Raw genomic sequence first — 22,532 nt, 5'->3', positions numbered from 1 at the left:
GGAAAAAGCGTACAGGCATCGAACCCTTCCAGCATGGAGGAGAGCCCCACTGCAAGAGTAGTTTTGAATTTTCCCAGGAGCTCTTGGTTTAAAAATACCATTTGCTATAAAACCCCATTTGTATTACAATTTAAAAAAGGGGGTTGTTACTGCATCAAATGCTTTCTGCTGTTAGGTAATAAACCTTATGCATGCAGCTCCCCTTACTTACCAGAGCCCAATCTCAATCCAGCGATGTGCACAAGGGCTTCCCCCTTCCTTATAGGCTCAGATACAGCAGTCAATGGCTCCCGATGTGGTCAATTGCAGCCAGTGATGAGGAAGTTGGGTGTTGCAAAAAGTGCCCCCATAGAAAGACTTGGGACCCCAGAAGAGGACCAGGGCTGATTTGTGCATAACCATTGCACAAAGCCAGTAGGTTGAACATGCAGGTCATTAAAGCCTTCCTTTTCACCCAACCTTGACTGTAAGGGGCACTCTCGACTTGCAGGGTTCAGTGAAGCCCCTCTTTAGTGTATGCTCCCAGGAAAAGAACTACAGATTGACGTAAATATGTTGTTTTTGGCTAGGGCAACACGAGAGCAATAGTACACTCAGGCACATCTGACTGTAAGAGGCTAGCAAGGGCCACACATGCATGTTATGCCATGAACTGTTGCCATGTAGCTCCAAAGAAGGGTGATCAGTTCATGTGAATAAAGCTTTGAGTGTTCGGAAGGCAGCACAGATACCAAGAGGCTGAACTTGTAACATTAAAAGGCTTTTTTTGAGGATTTGAGTATTGTAGCTCGGTGCCATGCACAGATGCAATTTTAAAGTGTGACGTGTTTGTTATACATTTTACGCCAAGTAACAGTTTATATTTTATTAAACAAATTTTTTTTGAAAAATGGTAAAATATACATACACACGCTGGAGAGGAATGTTAGAATTAACTGGAAGTGGTTAATGAAGCAGAGGCAACTAGCTTTTTTATTTAGAATCTCAACAGTGGTATTACATACATACAGTATTTGCATGAGTGCTTCCCCCCCAAACATTATTGCAAACTTTCTTTGTGTTCTTAAGGAAAAATAATGTGTAAACCTGCCTAGAGTGCTAAGCTTCAGTTGTACTAGTCTTTAAAGAGGAAGTAAACCCTAATGGGTTTACTTCCTCTTTCATTCCCTGCAAAGGTAAAGCATAATGGACTACTATGCATCGCATAGTAGTCCATTATGTGTCACTTACCTGACACAGGAGCCAGCAATGTCATTGCTGTCCCCTGTAGTCTGCCGCATCCATCTTCTCGGTGGGTCTCGCTGCTCTGCCGCTGTCATTCAGCAAAGCCGCGATGACGTCACTCCCGCGCATGTGAACGGGAGCCGCCACTCGCAGCATATCGCCGTTGACAGCGGTGCCTGTCATTCGGCAAATACCTCCTAAATAGTGTAGGTTTAGGAGATATTTCTTGGACCTACAGGTAAGCCTTAATCTAGGCTTACCTGTAGGTCAAAGTGTGTTGTAAGGGTTTACAACCACTTTAATGCCCAAAAATTAAAAGTACTTTTAGTTAGTCATCTTATACAGTGGCTTGTGGCAAACTTTAGACAAGACTTTTTATGGATATCTTTGAGAAATGGCTTTCTTCTTGCCACTCTACCATAAAGGCCAGATTTGTGCAGTGTACGACTGATTGTTGTCCTATGGACAGACTCTCCCACCTCAGCTGTAGTTCTCTGCAGTTCATCTAGAGTGATCACGGGCCTCTTGGCTGCATCTCTGATCAGTCTTCGCCTTGTCTGAGCTGAAAGTTTAGAGGGACGGCCAGGTCTTGGTAGATTTGCAGTGGTCTGATACTCCTTCCATTTCAAAATGATCGCTTGCACAGTGCTCCTTGGGATGTTTAAAGCTTGGGAAATCTTTTTGATCCAAATCCGGCTTTAAACTTCTCCACAACAGTATTACGGACCTGCCTGGTGTGTTCCTTGGTCTTCATGATGCTCTCTGCGCTTTCAACAGAACCCTGAGACTATCACAGAGCAGGTGCATTTATACAGAGACTTGATTACACAGGTGGATTCTATTTATCACCATCAGTCATTTAGGACAACATTGGATCATTCAGAGATCCTCGCTGAACTTCTGGAGTGAGAGTTTGCTGCACTGAAAGTAAAGGGGCCGAATAATTTTCAGTTTTTTATTTGCTAGAAAAGTTTAAATTATCCAACAGATTTCGTTCCACTTCACAATTGTGTCCCACTTGTTGGTAATTCTTCACAAAAAATGTAAATGTTATATCTTTATGTTTGAAGCCTGAAATGTGGCAAAAGGTTGAAAAGTTCAAGGGGGCCGAATACTTTCGCAAGGCACTGTATATCCTTCCTCCCCTAAGCACTACACATCGATCCTACCCTGACCCCGCTTCCCTTAGATCTTCCATGTGCTGCCCACTAGGAGCCACACATTCGCTTTACAAAGTCTTCTGGCTGGGCAACACATGCAGTTCAAGCCCATTTGTTTTAAAGGCCGTCTACCAGAGTGGTGCTAAAACGTTAAAAACAAAGGGCCAGCTTACTATCCTTCAAACATTAGGGTGCTGGGCTGTGGCCATTGAGAGTAGAAAATGCCCTAGAGCCAATGTAAATATTGCCTGAGACTTGGTAGTCAGTGGGAGTAAAACAAGTACATAGCACCTGTGGTGAGGAGAAATAGTGTCCCATAATTAGTACTGGTAGGAGCACTGGTGTCCATGGGAGGAAAAGCAACCCAACATTAGTATTAGTGGAAGGAATGGTACCTCATCATTGGTGTCCGTGGGATGAATAGTGTCACAAGGGCAGGATAAAGGCAAGCAAATGGCCACAGTTTGGAGACCACTGGTATAGATCTACAAGCAGTGGAGACAAATAAGTATAGGATTTGTATCAGTGTTTGAGTAAGTAATGTCAACATATTGGAGTAAGGGGGGGGATCAGTATGGCAGCTACACAAATACCAGTTTTAGAAGGAGAATCCGCAATGGCATCATATTTCCCTCATGGCAGGTTTTCCCTTAAAGGACATCAGTAAGCATATAGGAGCTTTCACTGCTGACTTGTTTATGAATCGCTAGGGCCATCACCCTCTTGTCACTAGATGCTGAGTCAGTGACCTAGAACAAGTAGGTCATATCAAGTGTGCTGATGTAATAACTGGATGCTTGCCACTTTCAAGCCACTCGCTTTAAAAAAAATAAGGGCGGCAGTCCATGAATTTGCATCTGCAAAGGCAGTTCCCATATTGTAAGAGTTTTCCTTTAATGTAGTACTATAAAGGCTCCTTTTTTTGGAATACACATGAAGCCGCAAGCAGTCCCAGCCAGCTGTCCACAGTTCATATGCTGGCACCAGGGACTGGAGCCCAGTGAGGAAACTGGGTGGGTGAAGATATTGCTGGATCCTGGGGAAGGCGATTAGCCCAATATGAAGGTCAGCAGCTACAGTTTTGGCTTAAGTTTTGAACTAGACTGGACAACCACTTTAAGCCTAAGTTCACATTTTTGCAAACAGACATCGCATGTGATTTGCACCCACACTGTGCACCCAATCACAAGCGATGTCTGTGCAATGCGAGTTCAGCCATGCACCCAAGTCACACACCTGTCTGGCAAGTCGTGTCCCGTTCTGTACTATGCAACCATTCTAATAGGAGCGACTCAAGTCGCTCCAACTTAGAAAAAGGTTCCTGTACTACTTTTGGGGCGACTTCAGACATCTTGACTTCTATACAGAAGTCATTTTGCAAGCCGCCAAAGTCGTGTGCAGGTCACCTGCAAGCCGTGCTGCCTCTGTGTTCACCAAGTTCACTGCGGCTCTAAAGCTTCTTCCCTCATTTTACACGCTTGAGTTATTTTCCTTTGATAAAAGAACAAAAAGATACTTTGTTTCTACTTATTTGCTTTTTGTAATAAAACTTGGCAGGCTGCCTGGATTTTTTTTTTCCAGCTGTGAGAACTCTCTGCACTTGTTAGAAAGATTGTGACGCTGTTTTGCAGATCGGGAAAGGAAAAAGATTGCGATTTCGATTCTTAGCGATTAATCGTGCAGCTCTAACATGCGCTGATTGAAATTAGCCACAGCCCTGCTAGATGGGATGGATTTAAAGTCAGCAAAGAGCCAATCTCCAGGTCTCCAACCTGTAAAAAGTATGCAACAGAATTCTGATTTGCATTTTGTTCCAAAGCAATCATTTTTGGAAGCGGTTAGATCCACAACAGCAAGGCAACTAGAATTTATATTTCTGTCAGTATAGATTTCCTGTAAAGAATAATTGTGATGCAGTTAAAAAGCTAGGTGGTGTTTTAAAACCCCATTTGTGGCCGCAGTTAAATATGTATTCATGGCATGGGATCACCCCCAAACTGCATGGGCTAAAGGCTCATTTTGGGGGGGGGGGGGATATGTACAAATACTTACCTTAGGCTGGTTATAGACTTCAAATGTCTTAACTGCAATATTGGGGACACTGTCCCAAATCGAAAGACAGCAATTATCGCTAGTAACTATAGCAGGTCAACTTGGTACATTCAACCTGCCCATTAACGGTTCAAATCTTGGCCAGTTCCTGCTAATCCGGCCGAGATTCAAACCGTGTGTGGCTGGCCTTATTGATTACACCTCCCAATACCTAGTGCCCTCATCCCTGCTGTTCGACGCTCTAGAATGTGGGTGAGCCCTGCTAGTCCTTCCATACAATGCAAGACTGCTGACCCTGCATTGTATGCCGGACATCAGAGAGATGTGACCAGCCAGGAAACAAAGTGAAGCAACTTCAAGTGAATGTTGTCACATGAAGAGGAGGAAGCCTGGATTATTTCACTTTTTCCTAGCCCTTCATTCAGTTTTCTGCACAGCAGCGAGGTGCTTTGTAGAGACACATAGACCTTCAAGTGCATTGTAGTAAAAGGCTATAAGTCTGCATTTCACTGCACCTCACCTCCGTTCGCAAGTGGCAAATATATGCATTTAAAATGTGTTAAAGCGGTGTTCCACCAGTTTTTTTTTTTTTTTAGTTTATTAAAAAGTCAGCAGCTACAAAAAGCATAGCTGCTGACTTAAACACTCACTTGCCCCACAGTCCAGCGATGCGGGTGCCCAGCGCCTCGCTCCTCTCCCCCTCCTCGGCGCTGTCATAGTAACTTCGGGCACCCAGCTGGGACAGCTTAATGCCAGTCACGCTGCACTCTGCTATTGGCCAGGCAATCTTCTGGGACCTGTGAAGTGTCCCAGAAGATCACTGGCAGGTAGAGGGTCACCTAGGGCCAGAGGGGGAGTCACCTAGGTGGGCAAGAGGAAGGAGGACGTGGGACAGGAAGTCCCGCTAAAAATAAGTTCCACACTCCCTGCCTTTTTCAGGAACTTGATTTCAATAGTACGAAGTGACGCTTCATGTCTCTGCACAGCAGTGTGGTGAAATGTGGTGTGATATTATGAATCAGGTCACTTCCTCTATTGAACCTCTGAGCTGTGCGGTAGTGAGATCGAGGCAAATAGAAAACAATTGTTTTCTGTGTGACCCAGAGGTGGCTGATGTTCTTCCAGTGCAGAAAAATGACAGTCACCGACGACATCGGTGTGAATGAGCCACTGACAGATTAGTTCACTTTTTCATCAAACACGAAGAGGAAAACTCAGCGCGCGCACACACACACACACACACACACACACACACCTTTGAAAATGTATTTTGCCGTCCAGGCATCTGAAAACTACGCTCTACTGCATCCTTCTTTCTTCCAAAGCCATCCTGGAAGTATAAGGGCTCAGAGAGATTCTCATTGGGTACTGCGGACCCAAGTAGGCACTGACCAATCCTTGCTCACCACTGGGAGCATTATGGTAGCTACTACACCAGCAGGCGATAATCATCCAGCGGGACTGGGTAGGGTGCTGCGAGTTTGTTCTCTCGCAATTTGCAAAAAGGTGAATTAATCCTTTAACCACTAGAATACAGGGCACTCTGGACCCCTTCCTTCCCAGCCGTATTTTCAGCTCTCTTGCACTTTCAATGACAATTGTGCCGTCATGCTACACTGTACCCAAATTAAATCATTTTGTTGGCACAAATAGAGCTTTATTTTGGTGGTATATATTCACGAGTCAGTTTATTTTGTGCGATACAAGCGAAAAAGAGCGGAAATATGGAAAAAACAATATTTTCTTCTTTCCATTTTAAAAAGGCATTCAATAAAATCGAATTTTTCTATAAATTTAAGCCAAAATGTATTCTGCAACATGTTTTTGGTAAAAAAAAATTCCATTAAGTGTATAATTGGTTTGTGTGATCACGGACATATGTACGCAAATGATCATGTACAGATAATCATTGGGACATACGATTTTAGTGGGACATGTGGGGGACATGAATTTTTTTTCTTCTTTCCCTTATATGGGACGGGGGACAGGGGGGGGGGGGGTGGAAAAAGCCATATCAAAAGTCAGGTAAAGCATAACTGATTAAGCCATGTATGTAAAAGAACGTTTTCCTTTTTGTAAAATCGATTTATAAAACAAAAACAAACTAACTATATAAAAAAAAATAATGAGGGCTGTAAAAACAGTTCATACTCACTGATCACCAGCCGGCTGCAGCGATCTGCTCTCCTCAGCGACGACTTCCGTGTGAGGAGAGAGAGGAGAGCCAATTGCCTAGCAACTGGCTGTTTACATCACATGACGGGTGTGATTGGACACAGCCTTCATGTTATCAGGAGAGCCAATCACAGAGCCCTCCTGCCGATCAAAGATGCGGCATGTCCGGGTGACACAAGCGCATCGGGATCATGCCGATGCGTGGGATCCCTTCTTCTGAAGGAAGTTCCTAAACATCCAGTCAGAAGGAGAGAGCTCCCACTCGGCCGTATATGTACATTGGCTGGGTGGGAAGTAGTTAAAAAGAACCATGTAATTAAAAATGGAAAAATAAAAAACCCACACCATTCAGAACCAATGAGCCGAGTGGTTTTGAACCAAACCACTCAGCTGGTAAGTGTTGGTTGTGACCTCGCAGAGGGCTCCATCCTCAGCCTGATTCAGCTATGACCCTGAAGATTCCCAAGTCAAAAGCAAAAATGTGGAAAAATAAAAATTTTAGAAAAGTTGGGAGTAGTGGTGAATAGTCTGATAGCAATACCCATATTCGGCAACTATGTCAAATGGTGGGCACAGCATGATAGGGAACTAAAAGACTAGTTTACCATAAGATCTGCCCAAGTTTTAAATTTGAGTGTGCAGCAGCGGGTGGCTGTAAAAGCCATTATTGAACTGAAAAGTGACTATGGAACCGTCCACTGCCAAACAGCAAGGTGGACCTGATGGGGAACTAGTCTGTTTGATCAGGCTCCACCTATCCCTGCTACAAAACAGGGCTTGCACTGTGGAAGGAGCGTCCTGTATAGACACTCAGTCCTTGGTATCAGACTGACAGCATGTACCTGAACAAGGTGCAAGCACTGAATTTCAGTGAGCCACTTCACTAAATTCTAAGGGTGTCTACAACACCACTTCCTACATATTGCCCCAAATATGTATCATAGTACACCTGTCACTACCCAACATTACAAAAAGAAGACTCGCTCCAGCCAAGTTGTAGCAATGGTGTCAGAATTTGTTGCTGCAATAACTCCCAAACCTAGAGTACGCAAAAATGCAGCTTCAGGAGAAGCTCATTTAAATGTAATATAAACCCCAATGTCATACTGGCAATTCTGTTGCTGGCAAGAACTGGCCAACATTCAAATCTCTGGAGGGCATAGCAAAGAGTAAAAACAACTAACCCTCTAGCACATGTTCCCTCATTGGCTAGGGGAGCAAGGTGGTGCTTTGTCACTGGCAATTTGTTGCAACATCAAATATTCCCTCTATATTTTCTAGAGATCCAGTCATTGATACATTTTCTATCCTGTCACTCATGAATTCTCAATAGAATCATCAGGGTGACATGAGTCTAATATGCAGACTTCACATGGGAGATTGCGCAGCAACTACAGAAGGGCTTTCCTTAAACTGATGTGAGCCGGCGAATCTGCCGCTACCAATTAGTCGCAATCACCAGATCACCAAGAATGCCTGTCCTTATGGAATCTCTTGCTTGCTAGCCGAGGCAGCAAGAAGTCACTCCTATCACTAGCAATCAAGATTTGGCTGCATTCAGGAGAGCGAATCCGCTGCCTCAGCTAGAGAGAAAAGCATGCAATAGGAATAGACAGGCAGCCTCTTTGAGATTGCCGCTCACGGTTCTGTCATTAGTAGCAGTTGCCCATCTGACATCAGCCTTAGTATTTCCCTTATGGGGGGGGGGGGGGGGGGGGGGGGTTTATATGCAGACAATGCAGCAGATGGTGATCATATGGCACACCTGAGATTTGTAGGTGTATGGAGAAACATTGTAGCCAACTACACCAGCAACTCTGCAGTTTTTTTTCAGATGATTTGTAGCTTCCCCAAAATCAACCATGTAACATTAGCCTACACGGTCACACTAGCAAAATAGTGGGGACATAGAGCTACAAATGGCCCTACTTAGCTTCCTACTTTAGTTTAGCTCGATTCTGCCTCTCCCTTCTCTTGGCCTCCATATTTGTTCATAAATGAGATTGCCACCCTCACTGACCACAAGAATGTGCTGGACGCAGGGGAAAGCTCAGGTCTTCTGGCTACAAAAAAGTAATGAAAGAGGGGGAACCATGGCTAGCTAAAGCTGCTCCAGTGGTCACAGACACTGAGGTCATCAAGCTTACAATGCAGGGCCAATAGACTAGTAAAGTATGAGGATGCCGACGGCCATTCACAAGCCAGAGCATCAAGGAGAAGGAGAGCATTGGCTGCTGCATGACAGAGGGAAAGAAAGGCACACAAGGGTCTTTGTTATCGATACCCTGGGCATAAACCCAGGTAGTGCTTGTTAAGTCCTACTACAAGAAAATATTTTTCTTTTAGCTCTAAGCATATGTAAAAAGTCATCTAAGTGCTTATAAGAAATGCACACAACACTGGGCTGCACTATAGGCCAAGGTAAATTATAGCATAGCTTTGCACATTACCTACCTAGGCCCGCCCCACAAAAAAAAAAAAAAAAAAAAATCAGCCTATACTTATCTGCTCCATGCAATGGCATTTCACAGCAGTCCCTTACTTTCCTCCTTCTGCTCACCAAGTGCCCTCAGCAAACTAGGGCTGCAACTAATGATTATTTTCATAATCAATTCGTTTGCCGATTTTTTTTTTTTTTTTTTGTAAATTGAAACAAAGTGGGCCAAATTGACATTCGTTTTCAACCACAGTGACGGGAAAATTTGGAAATAGAAAACTTTAGTCAAAGGAATTTTCAGACAATGTATGTGGTTTTTGTTCAGAAATGACATTCATGTTAAACAAAACAAGTGAAAATTTCAAACAAAATTCTTTCATTCAGCAAACGTACAAATATTTTTCGTCTTAATATTCGCATCTGAAAATTGATCTGCATGACCAACATAAGGCTCAGTACACAACAATGCAGTTTGCTTTTGATTTGTTTCTGCTGTGCGTTTTGATTTTTGCGCACATGATTTTACGGAAATTTGCATTTTTGCTTTTTTTTTGGGCAATTAAAAAACACATTGCTGCAAAAACACACGACATGCTTTTCTGCAGCTTCTCCATTGAAGTATATTGATCCAATAAAGCACCATTTTGCGTTAAAAGTCCCTGACCCTTTCAGTTGTGAACGTGTCCCATAGGAAACCATGTAAATGAACTGTAGTGCATTTCTGCCAAAAGCACCAATAAACACATAGATGTGAACCAGGTCTAAGAAGTTTAGTAACATAATGGAGTAAAAAAAAAAAATAATAAAAAAAAAAAAAAATTATAATCACTACTGTAAGGGGTTCATTTTTACTGTAGAACTGTGAAAGTAATATTTACAGTAGCGTTTTGCCCTTTATGTACTTTAACCACTTAGGCTCGGTTCACACAGGGGGCGATGCGAGGCGACACGACTTGCCTCGCCGCGACCTCAGCGGCGACTTGCAAATGACTTCTGTATAGAAGTCAATGCAAGTCGCCCCGAGGTCGCCCAAAAGTAGTACAGGAACCTTTTTTCTAAGTCGGAGCGACTCGAGTCGCTCCTCTTAGAACAGTTCCGTAGTACAGAACTGGGGCGACTTGTCAAGTCGCGGCACGGCAAGTCGTGTCACCTCGTGTCGCCCCCTGTGTGAACGGAGCCTTAAGGACCGCCGTATTGCCATTGTACGTCATCGCAATGGCACAGGCAGGCACAAGCACGTACATGTACGTGCCTGCCTTCCAGCGGGTGGGGGGTCCGATCGGACCCCCCCCCCCCCCGCTGGATACGGCGGTCCGGTTCGCTTCAGGAGCGATCCGAGATGAGGGGATGGCCGTTGGTTTCTGGCCACCCCCTCTCGATCACTCCTGGCGAATGAGAAGCTGCCTCCCACTGTGTATTGTATACACAGGCAGGGCGGAAGTGATGTCATTCTCCTCGGGGCGGTCTTTTTGACCGGACTACGAGGAGAAGACAAAGTAAGTGTGCACCAACACTACACTGACATGTAGGCACACACAGGCACACAAACCCCCCCCCCCAGTCGCAGTGTCACTGATTGCAGTGATCATTTATTTACTGATCACTGCATTCAGTGTCAGTTGTAACAGTAAAAACTGTCAGGGCAGTTAGTGTTAGGTCCAGGGTAGCCCCTACCACCCCCCAATAAAGGTTTAACCCCCTGATTGCCCCTAGTTAACCCTTTCACCCCCTTTTGCCAGTGTCACTAAGCGATCATTTTTCTGATCGCTGCATTAGTGTCGCTAGGTAGCTAGTTTTTTTATTTTTAGGTTCACCGCCAGGTTTTTATAGCGTTAGGTACCCCAATATACTACCCAATAATGGTTTTAACCCCCTGATTGGCCCTAGTTAACCCTTTCACCAGCGATCACAGTATAAGTGTCACTGGTGACGCTGGTTAGCCAGTTAGTTATTTAGGTTCCCCGTCATGTTTTTATATAGCGCCAGGGACCCCCATATACTACCTAATAAAAATTTGAACCCCCTGATTGCCCCTAGTTAACCCTTTCACCAGTGATCACCGTATAAGTGTTACGGGTGACTCTGGTTAGTTTGCTTTTTATAGCATCAGGGCACCCACCATTTATTACCCAATAAAGGTTTAACCCCCTGATCACCCGGCGGGTGATATCAATTAGGTTTTAGGGTCAGGGTCTGCGTCGCCCCAGGCAGTGCTAGGTTAGTGCCAGTACCGCCAACACCCACACGCAAAGCATAAACCTCCCGTAGTGGTATAGAATCTGAACAGATCAATATCTGATCTGATCTATACTAGCGTCCCCAGCAGTTTAGGGTTCCAAAAAAACGCATCGTTAGCGGGATCAGCCCAGATACCTGCTAGCACCTGCGTTTTGCCCCTCTGCCCAGCCCACCCAAGTGCAGTATCGATCACTGTCACTTACAAAACACTAAACACAACTGCAGCGATCGCAAAATCAGGCCTGATCCCTGCGATCGCCAACTGTTTTTTTGGTAGCATTTTATATTTAAATCCGGAAGGCAGTGCTTGGTTTTCCGGGTCCCGAACGTGGCTAGGCTCCCAAACAGTCCCCCACATGTGGTATCCCCGTACTCGGGAGAACCAGCAGAATTTATTTTGGGGTGCAATTCCACATATAACTATGGCATGTGTGAGCAATATATCATTTAGTGACAACTTTGTAAACTTTTTTTTTTTTGTGTCATTATTCAATCACTTGGGACAAAAAAAAAAAATATTCAATGGGCTCAACATGCCTCTCCACAACTTCCTTGGGGTGTCTACTTTCCAAAATGGGGTCATTGGGGGGGGGGGGGGGGGGGTTGTACTGCCCTGCCATTTTAGCACCTCAAGAAATGATAGGCAGTCGTAAATTAAAAGCTGTGTAAATTCCAGAAAATGTACTCGCTATAACTAGACGCTATAACTTTTGCACAAACCAATAAATATACGCTTGACATTTTTTTTACTAAAGACATGTGGCTGAATAAATTTTGCCCTAAATGTTTGACTAAAAATTGAGTTTATTCGATTTTTCTTATAACAAAAAGTAGAAAATATTTTTTCGCAAAATTTTCGGTCTTTTTACATTTATATCGCAAAAAATAAAAATCGCAGAGGCAATCAAATACCATCAAAAGAAAGCTCTATTTGTGGGAAGAAAAGGACGTAAATTTAGTTTGGGTACAACATTGCATGACCGTGCAATTACCAGTTAAAGCAGTGCAGTGCGAAATTGTAAAAAGACCTCTGGTCCTTAGGCTGTTTATTGGTCCGGGGCTGAAGTGGTTAAAGGGCTCATTTTATTTTTTTTAACCCCATTATGTTGCTGGCCGATCAATCGATTATGAAAATATTAATCGATTAGTTGTTTCAGCCCTACAGCAAACCATGTGCTACTGGGGCACTCGTGCAGGCGTGATAAAAAAAAAAAAAAAAAAATCGGGCTGTAGTCATCCATAGACACATGCACAGTGGGCTCAGCCACGCCTTCCACCATGATACTTCCTCACAGATTTGACTGACAGAGCAGCAGGACCCCATTCTTAAAGTAGCCTGTGAAAGCAGGGCTGCCAGTGGGGACAGAGCTTGATCACGAGTGGGGTTCAGTAAGTGTTTAGGGGTGATGGGGAGAAGTGCTATGGGAACATTTTTGACCTTAATGGAGGGAATATTGCCTTTCTAACCACTTTAACCACTTTCAGACCGGACCATTTTGCTGGTCAATGACCAGAGGTCTTTTTACAATTTGGCACTGCGCTGCTTTAACTGGTAATTGCACGGTCATGCAATGTTGTACCCAAACAAAATTTGCGTCCTTTTCTTCCCACAAATAGAGCTTTCTTTTAAAGGTATTTGATTGCCTCTGCGATTTTTATTTTTTGCGATATAAACTTAAAAAGACCGCAAATTTTGAAAAAAAAAATGATATTTTCTAATTTTTGTTATTAGAAAAATCCAATAAACTCAATTTTAGTCATACATTTAGGCCAAAATGTATTCAGCCACATGTCTTTGGTAAAAAAAAAAAGTCAATAACTGTATATTTATTGGTTTGCGCAAAAGTTGTCACATCTACAAACTAAGGTACATTTTCTGGAATTTACGCAGCTTTTAGTTTATGACTGCCTATCTCATTTCTTGAGGTGCTAAAATGGCAGGGCAGTACAAAACCCCCCCAAATGACCCTATTTTGGAAAGTAGATACCCTAAGGAAATTGATAAGTGGCATGTTGAGCCCATTGAATATTTTATTTTTTTGCCTCAAGCGATTGAATAATGACAAAAAAAAAAAAAATTTTTTTTTTTTTTTTTTTTTTTTTTTACACAAAGTTGTCACTAAATGATATATTGCTCACACATGCCATGGTTATATGTGGAATTGTACCCCAAAATACATTCTGCTGCTTCTCCTGAGTAGGGGGATACCACATATATGGGACTTTTTGGGAGCCTAGCCGCGTACGGGGCCCCGAAAACCAAGCACCGCCTTCAGGCTTTCTAAGGGCGTTACATTTTTGAAGGCCATAAAATGCCAAGATGGCACAAACCCCCCCCCAAATGACCCCATTTTGGAAAGTAGACACCCCTAAATTTAGGGGTACACTAGTGAGACTAGGTAATAAATGGCGGGTGCCCTGAAACTATAAAAAAATAACTAACCAACCAGCGTCACCTGTAACAGTTATATGGTGATCACTGGTGAAAGGGTTAACTAGGGGGCAATCAGGGGGCTTTATGTGGTAGTATATGGGGGTCCCTGGCGCTATAAAAAGCTGCGGCGAACCTAAATACCTACCTGCCTAACTAGCTTCACCTGTGACACTAATACAGCGATCAGAAAAACGATCGCTTATTAGGCTGGGTTCACACTGGAGCAATGCAGGAACGCCACAAATACGCGGCGGGTTACCGCATCGCATGCCTCCCGGCGGCAGTTCACACTGCCCTATGCGAACTGCTGGGAGTGTCAGTGAAATGTTAATGACACCCCCAGATCAGTTCGCATATCGCAGTGCGATCTGCAAACTCGGATCGCATGGTGTGAACTCCCATGCGATCCGATTCTGCTGCGGACCAAAAAAAGGGTCCTGTGCGAATTTGCGGCGGGTGCGGCGTGAATTCAGCCATACTATCTGTATGGCTGAACTCGAATCGCACAGAGATCGGATGTGATTTGTACTGCAGTGCGGTGCAAATCACATCCGTTCTCATAAACCGCTGCAATGTGAACCCAGCCTTAGTGACACTGGCGACGGGGGGTGATCACGGGGTTAAACCTTTATTGGGGGGGTTAGGGGGGTACATTAGAACTAAAGGGGGCTAACCCTAACTGCCCTAACAGTTATTACAGTCACAAATGACACCAATGCAAAAAAAAAAAAATGCAATTGGCGTCACTGTGACTGGGGGGGCAGGGGTAATTGGGGGGTGATCGGGGGGTGAAGCCCCCCTTCACCCCCCGATCACCCCCCCCCCAATTACCCCTGCCCCCCCAGTCACAGTGACACCAATTGCAATTTTTTTTTTTGCATTGGTGTCATTTGTGACTGTAATAACTGTTAGGGCAGTTAGGGTGTGAGTGTGCCTGGCATGTTCTACTGTGTAGTGTCGTGTTGGTGCAACTCACCGATCCTCTCTCCTCGGTGCCGGAACGAAAAATACCGACACGGAGGAGAGATTACATCACTTCCTCTGCCTGTGTTTACATTACAGGAGAGGAAGTGATGCAATGCTTCACTTCCATTCGTCAGGAGCGATCGCGAGGGGGTGGCCATGAATGAATGGCCGCCCCCCTCATCCCGGATCGCTCCTGCACGGATACCGACCGCCGCTGGCACCGGGGGGGGGCCCGATCGGGCCCCCCACCCGCGGGAAGGCAGGGACGTATATATACGCCCATATGCCTGCCCGTGCCATTCTGTCGACGTATATCGTCGTGCGGCGGTCGGCAAGTGGTTAAGCTGCAAAGGGAGTGGACGGTGGGTGTATAAATGCTGTGGCTTCACTCCACAGCAAGAATGAAACCCTGTGTTATGTTCAGTACCAACCACAAAACGCTACCCATTTAACTAAAAAGGCCACAGCCTCCCTGCAACCATATACAATGTACATGGTGCATATTTTAAAGTTTGCTTTCCCTACATAAAAGGTTAAGGTATCCACTCCTCATCCCACCCCCCATACTATCAAGTCCTCACTCGATATGCGAGTTGTGCTGTCTGAGTCTATGGACACAGGCAGTGCAGCTCAGGATCGAGGCTGCACGTGTGCCCCCCCCCCCCCATATACTCCTTGCTATGGCAGCGCTAGCAGAAGAGAAGGCGCCAGTAGCATCTGTAGGGGACCCCAGAAGTGGAGGTTCTGGGCTACTCTGTGCAAATCCATTGCATAGAGCAGGCAACTTTTTTATTTATTTTTTATTTCCTTCGCAATCACTTAAAGGCGTTAAAACAAGTGTTGAAGGGGCAACATGGTGCCTCCTCACTGCCTGACATATTCCCGCTAAAAAAGGGATCCATCACGGATCGCACTTCTCGCTCTATTTTGTTTCCTCACAGTTATAGCCCATAATTGAAGAAAGAGAAGAAGATCGGTTGCACACCACAGAAAGAAAAACTTAAGTAGGATAGTTATTTTATTGTCAAGGTGCCAAAAGGACGTAGACCGGACGTTACAGGAACATGGGTAGACCAGTTTCACACGGATAACTTGTGCTTATTCACAACAAAAAGGAGCAACGTATCTGAGCACCAAGCACAGCCTTGTCAGCCCTATGGGGTTTACTTTAGTTTCTTTTCATCCAACACATTTTTTGCACCTGCGATCATGCAGAGAAGTCTTGTTTGGACCAAGCCGGACTACTGTTCATCAATCTGAGAGGTCTGTGCTGTGACCTGCCATTTTCCTGTATCCCGCTTTACTTTATTGGGCACAAGGTGGCCCACCTGGGTACTCAGTAGGGGTGCAACTGATCAAAAAAACTCAAGGATGGGATCATCTTTCGGATCAGCAAATTGAATTTGCAAAAACCTGGGAAAATTCCACCCCCATATAGCCCCCACTGTAATAGCCATGTCATCTCCCCCACTGTAATTTTGGCAGGGTATTGAGGGATGGATGTGACTGCAATTGTTACAGAGCAGAGTTGTGGGCACTACAGATCCAGGCCACAGCTTTGCTGCCATCCGATTTCTCCCCTCCACTGTACAGATCAGTACACAGAGGGGAGAGAAACCGGCGTCATGACATGATGCCGGTTTGTTTACAAGTGATCATTTGGCGGAGCCGCTGCCTTTTCCGGCCTTTTCATGTGCCGATCCGAACAGGGCGACCCATTCGGATCACGGATCGGTGACTATCCATTACACCCCTAGCACTTAGGTTCAGAGACCTGATCTGAGAAATTAATTATTGGGCAATCCAGTCTGCTAGTAGAATAGTCCTGGAAAATACTGACATCGACCTTTGGCAGAAGTCTCACCCATACATACAGACGACACTGGCAGTGTTAAAAGGGTTAGTTTCCCCATGCATTTCAGAGGGCCTAGTACAGTGATGACAAAACGTGGCACCCCAGATGTTTTGGAACCACATTTCCCATAATGCTCTTGCAATCTGCAGTGTAGTTGAGCAGCATGGCAAATGTAGTTCTAAAACATCTGGGGTGCCAAGGATCAACATCACTGGCCTAGTACAACATAACCACTGCTCATTGTTGAAGTAATGTCTTTGCGACCTCATTCCAGGCCATGTGCAGCCTCTTGCATGCTTCTATAAAAAAAAAAAAAAAAATGATAAAATAAAAAACACCCCTAGGTAGGCGACCTTTCACTGCCCTGCCTAGATGGCCTAAAACTGCACATTTTCTCTATAGCACAACGCTGAGCTCAGCCACTGCTGCAATGGAAGTAGAGAGGCAGAGCATTTGCTGCTGCAAAGACAGGGAAGCACTTCACCAACCTAGGGGTTTTCCAGGCAAGCTTGAGAGAAGCCACCCATGGCTTACAGGTATGAAATGAGTAGAAAGGTTTTTCCAAAATCTGAGCACTGTTTTTAATGTACTAGCTAACAGCCAATTTTAAGTAGACACTTTGGTGACACAATCAGCGGCCTGAATTCCTAAAATATTTGCTCACTATCTACTGTTAATGCAATAAATATGATATCGCCATCTCACTCTTTACCAACATTTCTTTCTCTGGTCAAGTGACCACCAAACCTCTTTAATGTCCCTTTTCTATCAGTGAAGGATGGAGATCTGAAGAGACTGATGCATGTGCACTGTAGGGGGAACTGCAAACAAATAACCTATCAACAGAGGGGCCCTAAATATATGTTGTTGGGGGTGGACAGGAAATTGTGTGGGGGCGCACTAGGACTAGGCTAGTGGAGCAGTGCTGGCTAAGGCCAGTACCTACACTCATGTACTGGGCTGGGTGAGCGGTGCCCTACATTCTCTACACATGGGCATGTCTGGATGAATGAAAGGATACCAACATACTGACTCCTGAGCTGCAGTAGGCAGCACATCACACCTTGGGCTTGGAGCAGCACTATAAAAGGCATTTGAGGTCACACTGCAGGGAAGCCATGACAAACCACCCACACATGCATGGTAGAGAGTTGAACACAAAATCAAAATCACACACACAGAGGAGAGGAGACTACAACATAGCAGTACAGCTTCTGAGTACTGACATTACTTGGGGGGGGGGTATCTGCACATTTCAGATACTCACTGGTCCAGCACTGTCCCACTGAGATACTCATGCCCAGCCACAGATCCCTCCCACGCTCTGACAACATTGAGAGGCCCACCCCCTTCTCCTGTTCTTAAGTGAAAGGCTATGCCTCCTGGGACACGTGACATACATATCCCAGGAGGAACAGCAGGCAATGTGTGCACATCATCTGCCTAAGGAGAGCAATGTGCATAGGGAGGCTTGGCGGAGTTTAAATTGAAAAAAAAAAAAAAAGTCAATAAAAATAAAAAAAATGTGCAATGCCATCATATTCCTGCAGAGGGAGGAAGGAGGGTGGAAAGGCAGCTTAGTCCTTGGGAGGCTGAATGGCCCTTTAATATTTCAAAGCAAACTCACCCATCCAATGTCTTCATACTTTATTTCATTGAGAAATCACTGAAAAACAACCTACTAGCATTTCTGGCCGTGGCCATCTTGAGTAAGGTAAACGATTCATGTAGCAGTACTTCCTAGAAACCATTTGCCCTTCACTCAAGCATGCATGAGAGAGTGCTTAGCTGAGAAAACCCCTCCTCCCCTCCTGAAGACTCCTGGGATGTATGACATCATTTGCCTAGGCCAGGAAACCAGGAAGTAAATGAGGAAAACAAACACCATGTAAATGTGATATACTTTCCTATTTACTAATGCTAGCAGCATAAGGATTAAAAATCAATTTTGACTAGGAGATTGAAGTTCCACTGTAAGCTTATGTCCACCGAGTATATATTATATATTGTAGGAACCTTCCAAAAAGGAGTATCATTTTAGCCTGGGGAGGCACTAGAAATACAATGCAGGATAAGTGCAGCCATCATAAAACATTTACACATTATTTACCAAAAACAAAAAATGGTTAACTTCTACCAAAGGTCACAGCCTTGTACAGACCCTGGCCACACTGACAACTCAGAAACCTGTGTGGCTTTGATGAAAACCAGGAGCTTGGCTATAACTATAGGTTACACATGGCCACCACACTCATCCTCCAGCTGAGGCCTACAACAGCACACCAAGGGGCATAGCCATCTCAGCTGTGGATACTCTGGCGTGCCCAATTCACACCTGAGCATGAGTGTCGTCAGGTTTGAAGCGGTTCTGTTTTAGCCAATGGATAGCCAGTTTCTGGGAGAGGCAAGAAATTGTGCCTTTTCGGGAGCTGCCAGAAACACTTGACTCATGTCAAAGGCCTCTTTTAAAGAGTAAGTAAGCTACTACTAAATGTTACCAATAGGCAAGCCTATAGGTAGTGTCAATATCTCCTAAGCTTGCACCGCTTAGGAAATATTTACTGTACCCGCAGCCAGTGAAATCACCCATTTATTCGCTCTAAAGGAATGGCTGCCCATGCGGTTTCTTCAGAGCCCTGTGCCGTAAACGGCAGCTCCCATGCACACGTGCAACGTCATTGCAGCTCTGATCACTCAACGCCGGAGCCCACGATCCAGAAATAAACAGTGGGGAAGATGTCAGCAGTGTGCAAGCGCCACTGGCAGGGCTTTATTCTAAGATTAACATTTCATAATGAGCTAGTACGCAATACATACTAGCGCATTATGTCATAAATGTAAGACATTACAGGTTCCCTCCCCAAGAGTTTACCAACCTCTATAAGCCAACCATAAAGGGAGAGATTTTCTTTCCTGCAAACACGGGTCGGTCTTGCTGGGGGGAAATCCCTCCCGCTGAGCCATTGTGATGCCCCGGTAGAGGAAGCCGTTGTCACCAAGAGAACACAGCAATTATTGCTAGATGCTATAACATCCACTGATTTAATATCTGACAAGCTAGTTGTACCCAAGTTGATCAATCAACTTAAGTACACTTGGCCTGCCCATAAATGGTTCACATCTATGGCTGGCTTTACATTTGCGCTTAGAGGGTGGCCAAAAAATAGAAACAAGCATTGCTGAGCCGCACTTTTTTTTTGCTGCCTTCCAACTGCTCCCCTTCAACTGTAGTTAGCAGCAGATGAAGGGATCTACGCGTGTAGTGATTGGCCGGCCTGCTGAATGTTACACAGTCAAGTCAATGGGGCAAGTGCTGCAAAGGTCCCACAACTGCACTCAAAGCACATTGGTGCGGCACGTTTGTTGGCAAATAAGGATGAGCTCTAGCGTATTCGCAACCCGCCATGAATTCGGCACTGCACAGCGCTAGTAACAAACTAGACATTTCCCGATCTCTGTACCTGCGGATCGGGAAATGGCTCACTGCTTGCGATTAACGCTGTGCAGTGTCGACTTACTGGCAGGCTCTGCGCGTGCGGGATGCGAACACGCCTGAGCTCAGCCTTATTGGAAAATATGGGGTTAAGACAAGGAGGTCTTGCGTTGCTTCCCCACCACCTGTCAGTAGCCATTGACTTGGCTTCATAGTCCAGGGAGTTAAGCCGCCGTACATTATACCAGCTATTCTCAACCAGGGTTCCTCCAGAGGTTTCTAGGGGTTCCTTGAGCTGTGGCTGATGAACCACCTTTTTGATGTTGCCTACAGGGTTTAAGGTCCAACATCACTTAGCAAAGCCAGGAGGAAAAATAAATACAAAATATATTTTTAGCGGTCTTTAAGGGTGGCATTCGGAGCACCACTTTAAGGGGGACATTCGTCATATGGACCACCAGTATAAGGAGCATTTTTCCTACTGATCCCTATTGAAATGGTTTAGGTAAGTGTTCCTCGAGACCTGAACATTTTTTTTATGGGATTCCTCTAGGGTTAATAGGTTGAGAAAGCCTGCATTATACAGTGGTCTTTCAATTTCCTTTAGATTTACCCTCAACCATGTCATACAAGGGCCTGCCTGCATACAAAGTGAAAGTGTTTAGGTGTGACCTCATAGTATATGGTTTTTGTAAAGCCAGAAGAAAAAAAAAAAAATAATTATGCAACCTTAGATGCACATCTAAATCTACCCATTGAAGGATATGCCAAGGTTCAAGCGCCACGCTGCTCAGGTGTGAATGGGCACCACTGGATAGAACAGGAACCTTAATGTTGACCATTGTAGTACGCCAGGAATTGCGCTTCAAATTGTCAACAGTCTGCAGATGACATTAGACGGGAAAAAAAAATTCCAGGATCATTAAATCTTTTTAACACCGCCAGCAATAAATCTAATTAGGTAGTAACCTTATATACCCTCCAGGCATGGTGAAGCTGGTGATCAGAGCCATAGTGGGCACTTAAGCTGAGGACAAGGACATCCCATAGTGGCCTGTGATGGCCCAGCTGTCATTATGTCACCAGCTCACCTGTGACATCCCCACACTGACAGCCATATTGGTGTGCCCGCTCCAGGTGTAAACAGACTGGGGGATCTATGGGGGGGAGGGGGGATTACCTGGCCGTCTGTCCAGCCTGCTGGTCCCGATCACTGACGGCCGCCGTGTAGATCTGCCGGTATCGCTCAGCCAGGGCCTTGCCGGAGAGAAGCAGCTGGTAGCGGCCCCTGCAGTCAGACTGCGGAGCCGGGGGGAGGTCGGGGCCCGCGGACACATTGCTGGGCGCCATGCAGGAAGCCGGGGGCACCGGGAACAAGCCGTGCCCGCCAGGTCCGGAGGTGGCGGGAGGGGGAGGAGGGGGTGCGGTAGCTGCGCACATCATCTTCCTCGGTGCTCGGATAAGGCGGGGTGTGGAGGGATGTGTCAGTCCAGAGACAGCATGGAGCACGGTCGGCCCGCACCTCACTCCCGGCAATCAGGAGAATGGTGGATCCGTCTCCTCCTTTCTACACCCGGAATCACCGCAATCCCCGCCCCATCGTCCCCGTACACACAGCGCTGGCCTCTCCCACCAATCTCCGTACACTATACACAGCCAATCCGCCGGCCGATCGCTGCTACCATCTTATTTCATTATCTCTCCTCCGTGTGTCTGTTATATGTCCAATCCGTGTGTGTCATCAACCCTCACTCGGAGCATGCTGGGAGAGAGAGAGAGAGAGAGAAACACCGAGAGAGAGCACTTCTCTGCCAGCTTCCTCCTAGCAACACACTGCACCCTGCAGGACTACCCCCTACACTACTACACTGTATACAATGTGTGATCATCACTACAACACACTGCACCCTGCAGGACTACCCCCTACACTACTACACTGTATACAATGTGTGATCATCACTACAACACACTGCACCCTGCAGGACTACCCCCTACACTACTACACTGTATACAATGTGTGATCATCGCTACAACACACTGCACCCTGCAGGACTACCCCCTACACTACTACACTGTATACAATGTGTGATCATCACTACAACACACTGCACCCTGCAGGACTACCCCCTACACTACTACACTGTATACAATGTGTGATCATCACTACAACACACTGCACCCTGCAGGACTACCCCCTACACTACTACACTGTATACAATGTGTCATCATCGCTACAACACACTGCACCCTGCAGGACTACCCCCTACACTACTACAGTGTATACAATGTGTGATCATCACTACAACACACTGCACCCTGCAGGACTACCCCCTACACTACTACACTGTATACAATGTGTGATCATCACTACAACACACTGCACCCTGCAGGACTACCCCCTACACTACTACACTGTATACAATGTGTGATCATCGCTGCAACACACTGCACCCTGCAGGACTACCCCCTACACTACTACACTGTATACAATGTGTCATCATCGCTGCAACACACTGCACCCTGCAGGACTACCCCCTAAACTACTACAGTGTATACAA

The 22,532-nt window shown here is 45.5% G+C and overlaps 1 protein-coding gene across 16 annotated transcripts in view; it reads right to left on the bottom strand.

Moving 5' to 3' along the window:
- MYCBP2 (MYC binding protein 2) overlaps positions 1–21,798 on the bottom strand; it is a 399,577-nt gene extending 377,779 nt beyond the window's left edge. For 10 of the 16 annotated variants that reach the window (XM_077483080.1, XM_077483077.1, XM_077483078.1 and 7 more), the window contains exon 1: positions 21,155–21,798. In XM_077483080.1, coding sequence (XP_077339206.1) covers positions 21,155–21,417 — 263 coding nt within the window. In that variant the 5' untranslated portion in view covers positions 21,418–21,798. The remainder of the gene's footprint in view (positions 1–21,154) is intronic. The other 6 variants (XM_077483081.1, XM_077483082.1, XM_077483087.1 and 3 more) reach the window with 2 other exon arrangements.
- Positions 21,799–22,532: the final 734 nt, after the last annotated feature.

The sequence above is a fragment of the Lithobates pipiens genome, unplaced genomic scaffold (assembly GCF_037356315.1).
Source record: "Lithobates pipiens isolate NorthernLeopardFrog02 unplaced genomic scaffold, aLitPip1_a1.2 Scaffold_16, whole genome shotgun sequence".
In the NCBI taxonomy this organism is placed as follows: Eukaryota; Metazoa; Chordata; class Amphibia; order Anura; family Ranidae; genus Lithobates; species Lithobates pipiens.
This window is presented reverse-complemented; position numbering and strand designations above follow the sequence as displayed.